Genomic DNA, 12,563 nt, shown 5'->3' with positions numbered 1-12,563 from the left:
TGTTCAGTTTCTCTCTCTCGGTCTCTCTTTCTTTGCATTAGCGTGATTTTGAACTTACTAGAATTCATGTTTTTGTTCCCAATCTGCGAGGTGTCTTTGACACTTGTTACCTACTAGAATGTATACAGTTATTTTTGATTAATGGTGTGTCTGACATTTATTGTCTAAACTGTTTCTTGAATTAATAGTGCCACTCGGTCTCAGTTCCTGCATTTCACACGTGTCTTGTTATTTTGGATAGCACATTTCTGCGGTAAAGTATGTTAAAAATTACCCGCCAACAGATTACCAACTCACTACAAGGAGTAATCACAGATCTAATCAGAGTGAACCTTTCAAAGGCACTAAATTAACCTTAACTCAGCCCCCTGGTACCTATAGAACAGAGCAGACCAGCTTAAGTTAGGGAAATGTGTAAAGAACCAAAACAGTATTACAGTCAAAAATTTTAAAAATTAAAAATCCAAAACCGAATTAGAACAATAGTGTAAACTTTAATGAAGAAAATTATACCAAAAATGACAAACATCCAATTAGTTCAACTGGAGATATGAATTGTTAAAGTTTTAAGTAGAAATTGTTCCGAAAAGCACCAAGCACCAATGATTATTATTATTATTATTATGTCATTTATAAAGCGCGCAGCTACCCCAACGGGGTGTCCCGGCGCTGAAAGGAATGAGAAACGGACTCTGAAAGCAGGAATTTACTGGCAGAAAAGGAAGGTCTTCAAGGATTTACGGAATACGCGTTCGGAGGTACTCTTACGCAAATCAAGGGGCAGTTTATTCCATCTTTAAGCGGCTCCCAGCTCAAAGGTTCTGCCCCCCGCTCGCGCTTTTTTGAATCTTGGAGTGGCCAGCAGGAGTTTGGTGTTAGATCGAAGGGCTCTCGAGTTGCAGTAAGGCCGTCTAAGTTCGTGGTAGACCGAAATCCAGGTGCAATTTTGTGCTGACAGCGATGGAGCAGAGGTTGGATACATCAACCAGGTTCATTCTGGTCAAAGATTTTCCCGTCTGATGTAGTCTTTTATGTCCCGATATTTCAGGGTTTCTGGAGCACAGGCTGCTGGGTCAAATCTAGGGCTCCTAGGACCGCAGGGCAGCACGTACGGGCCAGGACTCATTCCAGCAGAGACCACCAGCAATGTCCTGACTAGGTCCAACTGCTACCGGTCAGCTGGGCATTTCATGGAAAAGGTCTCTTGAAGTTTATTGTGTCCAGGTAGCCACACAGGAGTATAGCCAACTGACCTTTGGAGTCCACTTGTTTCGCTGGGTGTGAGAGGTAGCGGGTCCAGTCCTTCAGGGTTCCTCTCAGGTCACAGACAGCAGGTCACGTCCACTTCTGTTCTTCCACAGGTCCAGCAAGTGTTTTGAAGTGGGAGCCTTGAGGTGCCACATTTATGCTTTGCACCAACTAGTGGGTGGAAAGGACTCCTGGATGCTCCCTAATCAACTGGGTAAAGGTTTCTTGGGCCAACCATACCCACTTTTTCAGTAGATCCTGTTTGCCTTACAACAAACAGACCCAAAATGCCTTGCATCAGGGCATTTTCAAGATGGTGAAAGTCTTCGGCAACACTAAACTTGGGCTCTCAGCTCGGGGTGTGAGTGGGGAATGTACTATGGAAATCCTAGTATCCTCCTACATGCAACATTAAAATCCAGTTTCAAGCAGGCACTGTATCCACAACATACCCAGAGACAGAAGTCTGATAGGAAAAAAGCAGGGCCCTTCAGCAACCAGACAGGTGACACATAAGAATTGTCTTGGCATCTGTTTCCTTCCTTTCAAGTATGCCTTAAGTGTTACATATGGCTCAACAGACCTGTCAAGCAGACTTTGAAAGTGTGGTGTAACAGCCCCCACTCTATCCTGTGGAGTTCAGAGGAGGATCTCTGCCCATTAAGGCCAACCTATGTTTTGCTCCTGGGAGGCATTTCACACCTATTCCTGGGCTAAGTGCAGGCTGGGAATTGCTAAAGAGTTAACGCAGATTCTCCTCTCGGCACATCAGGCAGGCTTTCTAAAGTTACTTTTCTTATTATTTATTACAAATTCAAGTTCGCAATTGAATTGGGTTTTAATAACTATTAAAAATAGTGGTTTCATAATTTTTCTAGCAGGTCACTTTCTATGAGTTAACAATATTAGTATTGTAACCTGCACTTTGGTTTTCTTCACGGGACAGGTAGGCTGCCATAGGGAAACAATCTTTTGAGTCATGTCACTATAGGAGTACGCTAACATTTATTTTCCACATGTCTCACTTTTAAATAGCATGCAACCTACCTTGTGGGTTACAAGGCCTACAAGGGGTGACTTACTGGTATTTAAAAGGGAGGTTTTTTCCTTGCGAAAGGATTGTTCAAGCAGGTTGCATGGTAGGTTTTTCACTGCAGCTGTCAGGCTACAGTGGTAGGCCTGAAGCTGTGTCTGTTTTTTTAATACTAGTGGATTCTCCAAAGGGCGCCATACTAATACCATTAATTGCCCCACATTAAAATCATGATGGAAATGATGACTGTAGATAATGTGCCACTAAGTGCGTTTTACAGTTGTATAATTTCACAAATCAGAGTCTAAAGGACTTTACTATCACAATTTTAAAATAAATGCATCTACATCCTTGCAGCGTTTAAAAATGGGGTCAGGTACACACACTTTTTGGCACGCTCCTGAACCAATACTTTAAATGAAATTAAACAAAGAGAAGGTAAGTATTACTGATAGCATTTTACATGAGAGAACTTTACAGAAACTGGTTAGTTCAATCTAGAGAAGTAATCAAAGCATAACAAAAGGTGCTACAGGACTACATTCTTAATCAAGAGAAGAAACAAACGCGTTTTTACTTTCAGGCTTATTTTATCAAATTCATGCACAATTTGGAACATACCTTCTTTTGCACATGCCAGACCCCCAGAGCCTCCGCCAATCACCAGGAGATCGTACTCATGACTTCCTGTCGAAAGAACACAAAAAGCATGAGTTACTGAGAACACATGAGCAAGAAACTAAACTTCCAAATCTGATGGACATTAGAAGATAACATTTTTGACCAGTCCAGCCTAAAGGAAACAAGCATTAGGTCTCGCAATAGAAAAGTTTGAGCTTTTTTTTTTTTTTTTTTTTTGAAACCTTTATTTATCTTATGCATAGTACACAGCGTCTGCCTACAACCACTACGGGCCGGCCGCTATGGCAATCCACAACATTCCAGGTCGTCTTACTATGCGGTAAAGCTAAAAATAAGAGCGGTACGGTGTATTAGCAGCAGACATATGAAGAATAACGTAGGTTTCATTTTATAAATTTAAAGAGGTGTCATACATTCAGACCAGACAACCGAAAGGGCGAGCCATACGACATAATATCAACTAAAGGAGCAGCAATAGTTAGGATTTGTGCGTTGAACATTTTAGGCAGGATACATAAACACTATACTTCATTCCGTGCCAGTCAGTACCCACCCAGTCAATATATCACTGCAGGATTTATTTGCAAACTTAACCACTATATAGCAGGACGTGAGAGGGCACATTCTTACAGCAGGAAGAAAGGATCCAGTGTCATACAATAAAGCGAGTTTTACGTGGAACAAGCCATGTAGGAGGATACAGGCCCTCTAAGAAATATAACCGGGAAGTGAAAACAGGATATGCGAGCATTCAATGGCTGTGTACTAATATCAACGCCGTACACACAAAATCCAATAAACAGTGCAAACAACATAAGCACAGAGTGCTAAATCCTACCCAAAGGAACACCACCCGACCCCCCGTCTGATCTAAAATATACGAAAAAAATGAAAAAGAAAAAGGAAATAAAAGAAATATAAAAGGAGAAACACAATCGTGCAAGATGGGCGCCACCCCGGGCCAGGCATCCCGCGGCTAATAATACAGAAGAAAGTAGAGAGCTGGCGAGAAGAAGGGTATGGCAGTCGCGACGGAGCATCGAAACAGATAAAAGTGGCATAGCGACAGACCCCAACCCACGCATGCCAGAGAAGCGAGGACAGAAGCGGCACCGCTATAAAGGGATAGAAGAGGGCCATAGAACCAAAAAAGAAACATCTGAAAGACCCCGCCCACCCGTCCCACCCCGCACCCCTGCAGAAGGCTACGGCCTACCCTCCAAACAGCGTGCCTGTCGCCCTAATCCGAAACCCGAAATATAGTAAAGAAAGAAAGTAGAATAAGGAGACAAAAAGAAGGAGGAAAGGGAATATGAAACAAAAATAAGATGTGAGAGAGGAGCCAGAGGATATGAACAAACACACTCGGCTACGACCCTCCCCCGACCAGCAAATGAATAATTATCAAATCAATGCTACACCTTCACATACAGCAAAAACCCGCAGGGGGGGTGGGAGGGGGGGAAATGTTAACGTTTCACAATGTCGAGAGTACAAGCATCAGTGCAACGGACAGGTAAACCAGCAGTCTATCAGTGTCTTGCAACTTACCCCCAGCCCTTCCTAATCACGAAACCAACCCAATAAAGGATAACATGGAGCGGACCTCCCAGCACAGAATAATCGCAATGTTGACCAGGGTTACGGCAGTGATGTAGAGTAGGGAGAGCCACCATACTAATGGAATACAAAAATTCAATGAAGCAAGTCAATTGTAGCAGCAACGACAGGGCAAGCAAAAGCAAGCCGGAGTCCAGTGTCGCAGTTCGACAATGCAAAGGTACCCCACCAGGACAAAAGCTCGAATCCATCGAAGCGGGAGCAAACAGCGGTCCACCATAGTTCCCAATTGTCCGGGAAGGAGCAGATCTCCGCGTCGTGTGCAAGTCCTCGAAGTCCGGGCGGTGAGAAAGCGGAGGTTCAAAAGCCACCGGCCCATCAAGCGGCCGAAGAACAGCGACAGCAACTCCTGGCGCAGCCGAAGGGGGCAAAGCAATGGAGGCATCAGGACGATAGGGGTGCATGAAAGAGCGACGACCCAAAATGGCGGCGGGCCGCATGGGGTCGGTAGAAGCACCGGGGGCCAAGACAGCGTACAAGGACATCAAGGCGTCCTGGACATCTCCGAGCGTGGGCGCTCGAGCACACGCCCAGGCCTCCGCGCAATCCGGCCAGCAAGGTCCGTCGGTGCAGAGCGGATCACCCCCACGTTGTTGGTAGCCATTTTGTGAGTTTCGCCGCCCCGCACTCCACCGCGGGCCCCCGAACAGTTCCCAAATGTAGGACTTTACAGACCTCCGGAGGTTCCCAACAATGGCCTCACCGGCACAGAACGGGCCGGCGCTCAATGGGGGGGGCCCCCTCCGAACAGTGGCGGGCCCCACAAGCGAGAGCCAGGCGCGGGGTCCAGGGCTGCCGGACAAAACAAAGGCGAAGGGACCCCTTCACACGGTCAGCCCCCGACACATCTCGTCCCCCTCCAGCCGCATGGTCCACAAATCGGGGCCGGGTCAGGATCGCCGGGGCATACACACAACGGCTCCCACCAGTGGCTCACTCTCGCGGCCGGGGCCGGCAATCTCAGCACCGCCGGTCGGGTCCCACAGGCGAGGTCCCGGCCTCGAGCGCCCGGAGGCCCCAATCCCACCGAGGGCACAGCTGCGGATCCACAGCACGCAGGAGCCTCCGGACCAGACGGTGAGTAAGAGTGGGTCGTTAGATTCCAAAATCTGTAGTGAAGTATCGTCGCAGTACAGGATATATTGCAGGATATTCGAGGTTGGCCGGAGGGCCGACGGAGCCGAGCTAAAAGGCGGCCATTACGCTCTCGAGCTAGGCTCCTCCTCAAAGTTTGAGCTTTTGATGTGGAAAATGTTTTCTTTTTGTTGCTAAATATAAAAGTATTGATTAAGTTTTTACAAATGGCAATAGTTATAAAATTATCACATGTTACATGTATAGCATTAGTAAAGGTACAATATATAGTTTCCCCCTGTTTTACATGTATTGACCTGACAAATAAATTTTTTTAACATGAACAGAAGTGATAACCTTTAACATATTGTTCTGACATTTGTAATAAAGTTTGAAACATTGCTAGAAAATAATTGAACCAGTTGTTGAATTGTTGCACAGAGTGATGGTGTTGTGGCGCTGAGTGATGTTGTTTTGGCTACAAGTAATACTGTGGCGTTTAGTGATGCTGTTGTTGCGCATAGTGATGTGTGGTGCCCCTGAGTGACGCAGTGGTGGTGCTGAGTGATGCTATGTTGATGCAATATATAGAGTGAGTGCGATAGATAGATAGATAGAGGGAGGATGTTAGATAGAGGGAGGGCGATAGAGGGTGGACGGTAGAGGGAGAGCGATAGAGGGAGGGCAATAGAGGGAGGGCAATAGAGGGAGGGAGGGTGATAGAGTGATGTAGGGCGTTAGAGTGATGTTGGGCAATAGAGTGTTTGATGGTGAAAGAGTGAGGGAGGGTGTTAGAGTGATGGAAGGGCGATAGAGTGAGTGAGGATGGTAGAGTGATGGAGGGCGGCAGAGAGTGCACAAGAGGCGGGGGTGGAGGTTAAAGTAGACGGCTGGGGAGGGGGAGATACGGGGAGGTCTGGGTTGGTGCAAAAGGAGGGATCCGGGAAAATGCTACTGAAGAAAACCAGTGGACGAGGTAAATGGAAAAGGAGCGGCTAGTGAGGGAGAGCAGTGGGAGGAAAGAGTACAACATGGGAGAGGATGGTGAGAAAGGGGGGGTTGCATAGAAGGAGGCTAGCGAGGAGGGGGGTGAGCGCTGGGGAAAGGAGGAGGCTGGTAGAGAGGACACGGGGGGCAGAGGCTCGTGACAGAGCATAGGGAGGGAGTGGAGGCATTTCAAGCAGCTCGAGTGAGAGGGCGGGGGTAGCGGGCACAGAGGAGGCAGGTGAGGGAGAGCTCATGAGGGCAGAGGATGACGCAAGCGGAGGCTGGCGAGAGAAGAAAGGGGCACACAAGGAGGCTCTGGGGATCAGCGCACAAGAGGGGGCTGGCGAGGGGGGGCACGTGAGTGGGTGGTGTGGAAGAGCAACGTGGGAGGGTGCAAACGAGGTGGCACTGAGGGACAGCAAGACGCTTAAGGTACAGGAGTGAGCTTGCGAGGGCAGAGAGGAGAGCACGTGAGGTGGCTGATGTGAAAGAGAAGCAGGGAGGGGGTGGAGAGGAGGCTCTGAGGCAGAGCAGGCAACTAAAGCTACAGGAGGAGTGAGGTAGTGAGGGACTGCCACAGCATGAGGGTGCAGACGAGGAGCCGCGAGGGGCTAGTGTTGAAGAGCAGCAGTAGAGGGGGTGGAGAGCAGGCACCGAGGGCGAGCAGGAAACCAAAGCTAAAGGAGTGAGCTAGTGAGGGACTGCCACAGCGCGAGAGCGCAGAAGAGGAGCAGCGGGGTGCTGGTGTGGAAGAGCAGCAGTGGAGGGGGTGGAGAGCAGCCACTGAGGGTGAGCAGGAAACCAAAGCTAAAGGAGTGAGCTAGTGAGGGACTACCACAGTGGTGCGAGAGTGCAGAAAAGGAGCCGCGAGGGGCTAGTGTGGAAGAGGAGCAGGGGAGGGGGTGGAGAGCAGGCACTGAGGGTGAGCAGGAAACCAAAGCTACAGGAGGAGTGAGGTGGTGAGGGACTGCCTCAGTGCGAGAGTGCAGAAGAGGAGCCGCGAGGGGCTAGTGTGGAAGAGCAACAGTGGAGGGGGTGGAGAGGAGGCTCTGAGGGAGAGCAGGAAACCAATGAACACCTGGAATACAGTGAAGGTGATGGCGTGTTTAGGTGGGCGGGGTTAGCGAATAGATGGTTCTACCATGAGGAACGTGACGGGGGGCAGAGGCTCGTGACAGAGCATGGGGAAGGAGAGGAGGCATTTCAAGCAGCTCGAGTGAGAGGGCGGGGGTAGCGTTATTAAAGACAAGTCCGGAGTTGTGTTGAAAGTAAAAAAAAAATGAGACACGGCCTTCCGGCCGTGAAAGTCCGGAGTTGTGTTTAAAGTAAAAAATTTAAAAAACGAGACACGGCCTACCGGCCGTGAAAGTGAAAGTACGGCCGGACGGCCATGAATAATTAGGGGAGGAGAAATCCTGTGAAGAGCTGCTGGCGGCACCAAGCTGGGGAACAGATGGCTGGTGATTTGATGCTGTGCACGCGCATTTTAACTCATTGCGCTTGCGCATTGACCTAAAAGCGCACGTGCACTGCATCAAATCGCCACTTTGGTTAAACTCTGGATAAGCCCCTATATCTCTCGCCAGCTCGAATGCGCAAGCGCATCGGCAGGCGAGACCTAAAAAGGGAAAGTTTTGAGGACTGAGTATCAAGGCCCATGGGTGGGCTAGTACTATGAATGTTTAGCCGCAACTGTAGATTTCTTCATTAGGGAAGGAAAAGAAATGAATGGTAATCAGAGTTGTTTTACCCCATTCTACAATTTGTTTTAGCTTTTAGAGTGATCATCATGGCTCAACAAAAACAGATCTCGTTGAGAGCCTTTAGTTTTCCACCACAAACGCTGGTAATCCCAATCTAGAACAGTGGATATTCTAGTAATGATTGCAATCAGCTTAGTGTTCACTCAGTTAATTGGTGTACTCCCCCCCCCACCCCCCGCTCTCAAGCCCACAACTAACTAAGGACATAAGCAAATCACCTGGGTACAGGCCTCGGAGGAGCCAGGGAAGACTGGGCTTGTTTGAGCCAGATAGAACATCTCTGTGCTGTGCTTGAGAGTGGGTGGATAGGTTTGTCTAACGTGTTCTGTAGTGTTTGTAAATTAAGATTATGGGGGGATAGTTGTATGCTTAGCGGGCACTGCTTTACAATCCATTTAGCTTTAATGCATGTTTAACAATTACAAACATTAACCTCTTAAAGAGGTTTAAAAAGCACACACCCAGTATCTCACAAAGTTGCCCTTAAAACAGACTAGCATCTCACAAAGTTGTCTTTACAGTCGTAGACTGGCATCTCACGAAAATGTATTTACTCTCCCAGGTAGACATCTCTTAAAGAGGTAGAACAACCCCCAACATGCTGACTTTTGTGCTGCAGGTAGCCATTCTTAGTGGTTTGACTGACAAGACCTGGTGGGAGGAGAAAGGAAAGGAAAAGGAACTCGAAACGTAAAGAGGTAGAAAACAGAAGGTCTTATCTTTGTGATATTTACATTGTGTGACTTGAGAACTCAATATTGAACGGTGTGTAAAGAGAGACCAAAAACAAAGTACTATACTTTTTGCACCATTAAAGTAAATCATTTCTTAGCCTTTAGTACAGACATACTTTTTTCATGCTAGGAGTACATAAACACAGTGTACAATGCAATACTGCTACAATATATTTCCTTTTGACAATTTTACAATTAATCCATCATTCTGAAATGAAATCATCGATTTGAAAACAATCAATTAATAGCATTTTGCACCATTTGTGGTCTCTGGAAGGGTCCTTGAAACACAAAATAAAAAGAAATATAACACTGACAAGAGAAAACTTTCCGGATAAAAAAAGACACCAATTTATTAGCTGCCTTGTGAATTCAATAACTGCAAAGTATGTGCACCCAAGATCACTTTTTAGTATTGCCATACATTACTGCCCCCCCCCCCTCCCGCCCCCCACACAGCCAGCAAAGCTCCAAAGAATGTAACCACCGTAAAGCGGATTTAAATTGCGGCTCCTCTCAGACAAAAATGCACTATCTTCATGGTGACTCTTATAAATAAGTACACTGCTTCTTCACAAGTGTGCATGCCCTGCATGTGTCCTAAAGACGGATATCAAGTAACAGATTCTAAGAAACTTCAAGCCGGGACCGACGATTTAAAGGCGACTGGGATTCTCCGTGCCCGGTCACACAACCGATATTTACTACAAGCGTGGGTCTAATCTGCCGCCAGCCAGCTACTCTAAGGTTTTCCAAGTACTGATGTTATGTACGCATGAATACCTGTTGTAGATCTCGTTGAAATTTTGTAGATAAAAATCTATAGCTAAATCAAGTAAACAAACAAATAAATAAATTTGTAGGAAAACGCCCACTAATTCATTTCAATCAAATGTAACATAAACATGACATATGTAACAACACATCATTTCAAGTTGAGTATTATTTTATTTTATAGTTACGTCATGTTTAGAATAAAGTATATTTTTTGTATATTTTTCTTGGTATATAAACAGTCATATCAAAAAAGAGAATTATTTCATTATTACAAAAAGTGCTAAAAAAGACAGTACACACAACTTATAGACAGATATTAATGGAAGCTAGCTGAGACTACGCGCGTTTCAGCGTTATAGCCTTCTTCAGGTCCCCGTCTTTTTGTACTGTTTAAAACCAGGCCAATAGGGCCGGACACCAACAAAACGGCTAGCGATGAGAGGCAGCTAAATGATGTTCCACAAATGTACATATGTTGCTAGGCAGTTCAGAGGATAAAGGAGAGCTGCCAAAATACTTAAACACGTGCCACTTCAAGAAGATTAAACTCCATAAGTAAATGTTTACACAGTAGATCCAAATACTCTGTTTGAGTTGATATCTATCCTGGATCCACTAACTCGGATCGTGTAGATATTTATCCAGGATTCCGGTACGCCAGCCGTCAGTGAGTTCAAAAAGAGCTCGTTGGAAGCCTGACACTAAAGAGGACTGCAATTCATAACGATTTAGAAATATTGCCCTTACTTGTAGTTTTTTAGTTTAGCCAGGTCATCAGCTAAACCCCTCCTCATGACCAAGCAGTGAGCTTGGGTTTAAACAACACCTTCGAGATCATATGGTCATTCAACAGATCCATCGCAGTAAAGCCACTTCTAAGCTTACCACTAGGACCATTCTGGATGCCACCTGTTTTGTGGACTTCTTCCCACATTGCAAAATGAATATTTTACTGTGGGGATATTTTATTGCGAGGACAAGACATTTCAACAATTACTAACCTTTTTGAGACTGATAATGTATCTAATTCAAGACAGAATAAGTCAACAGAATAAAGCAGGGTCAATATACTACTATAATTGGTCCAAGGCGGGAGCCAATTTTAACATGAAAATTGGAGCGCACTACAAGAGAGAAGAGATACAATTTTACTAACCAATACACAGATAATGGGGCCAACTGGCCATCTGCAGTGGGTGGACTTAAATCTTCTCAATTCTATAGTAGATCTTGTTCCTTCACCAATATGTCTTCCAAGAGCGGTTTGCATCTCAAAGACTGAGTAAATGTTATCCAACTTTGAGCTGTTCAAACAACTTACAACTGGTTCTGCCCCTTCCAAACACCGCCATTTTGGTTTTGCGAACATTCATAAGCAATTTATTTTCAACATTGTGAAAGGCCAAAGCAACTTAGAGAAGCTGAAGTCCCAGAGGCACCAGCAACATTAATGGTATCCAGGCCCTGCGGTTATCAGCATTGATAACCTTCCTTCCTCTGATAACATTTACAGTAAAGACAGCGATACTTCTCTTTGGTAAACACGTTTCATTTGGTGTACATAAATATGTCCTAAAAAAATTGATGATCTCTAACAAACAAAGACTTGGGAACATCAGCACAGATTCAAAGCCTTTTCTTTCTGGAAAGCACATTACGGTTAACCAAAGATCATGAACATTTTGCAAAGAATCCATCAATACTCTGTGAGAAAATAATACACAATTCAACATTTTATCATACAGTAAAAAAAAGTCTGTACAACAACCGGAATTGGCTGTGAGAAAGGGCGGTTATCCCGTTGCCCGGATCAATAAAGAGCTTGATAACATGTTTTTTCAAAGACAGTTTTAACAGCATTTCAAGATTATAAGCATGCATTAGTCTTCAGGTAGAACATTCTGAGGAACATGGTCGAGAACTGGCACTAATAATGAAAACATTTAATTCCAGCACAGACAGCACATTTACATTTTTAGGCAGCTCACTGGCTTAAATTCAACAATTAATTTTAAGGCTGACTCAAAACCAGACTCCCCTAAATAGCTCAAATAAGATATTTCATCTAATTTTTTTGCAAGTGAGCAGATAACGATCTTCACCACATTGGGAGTGGATTGACGGGAAAGAGGAAAAACCCGAATTATTTGCTAATCGATATTTCATTTGGCTATTTTAGCCTTTCTATTGGCAATTTACCATATCAGGTTTCACTTCACAGAACTGACAACATTTTTAACTAAATTCATTAAAAAAAAACATAACAGTTCTTAACATTCATACTCAAAACAGATTTGGATGTAGAATCATTAAATTATTCTTTCACCAAAAACCACACAATGTGAACGAAAATCTTTGTAAACTTGAATGTGACGATTGAGAAAAGGATAATAATTTAGTATGATTGAAATCACAAATTATTAATGCAATTCATTTTCTTTAGTGTGAAGCATCAGAACAGAAGTGTTAACTGGGTTTTTATCACAAAACTGACACCTAAACATTACTGAGGGATTGTTACTTTGATCTCCATGTCTACAGAGGTAAAGACCATGTAACCTATTTTACCTAAGCCACAGCTTTAGTGTGACTTACTGAAGTACACCACAAGATGGCAATATAGGACCATATTACACTTTGATAGTTATTTCTTTTTATATGCCACGATTTATTACGAGCGGTTTA

The 12,563-nt window shown here is 44.9% G+C and overlaps 1 protein-coding gene across 1 annotated transcript in view; it reads right to left on the bottom strand.

The window, feature by feature from the left end:
- Positions 1-12,563, bottom strand: part of TXNRD2 (thioredoxin reductase 2) — a 422,726-nt gene that overhangs the window by 372,616 nt on the left and 37,547 nt on the right. Inside the window, exon 2 of the mRNA XM_078667932.1 lies at positions 2,903-2,968. Within this exon, the coding sequence (XP_078524058.1) occupies positions 2,903-2,968 (66 nt within the window). The remainder of the gene's footprint in view (positions 1-2,902; positions 2,969-12,563) is intronic.

Source organism: Lissotriton helveticus, chromosome 11 (genome assembly GCF_964261635.1).
Source record: "Lissotriton helveticus chromosome 11, aLisHel1.1, whole genome shotgun sequence".
NCBI lineage: Eukaryota > Metazoa > Chordata > Amphibia > Caudata > Salamandridae > Lissotriton > Lissotriton helveticus.
Note: the sequence above shows the minus strand (reverse complement) of the source record. Positions and strands in the feature narration are given on the sequence as shown.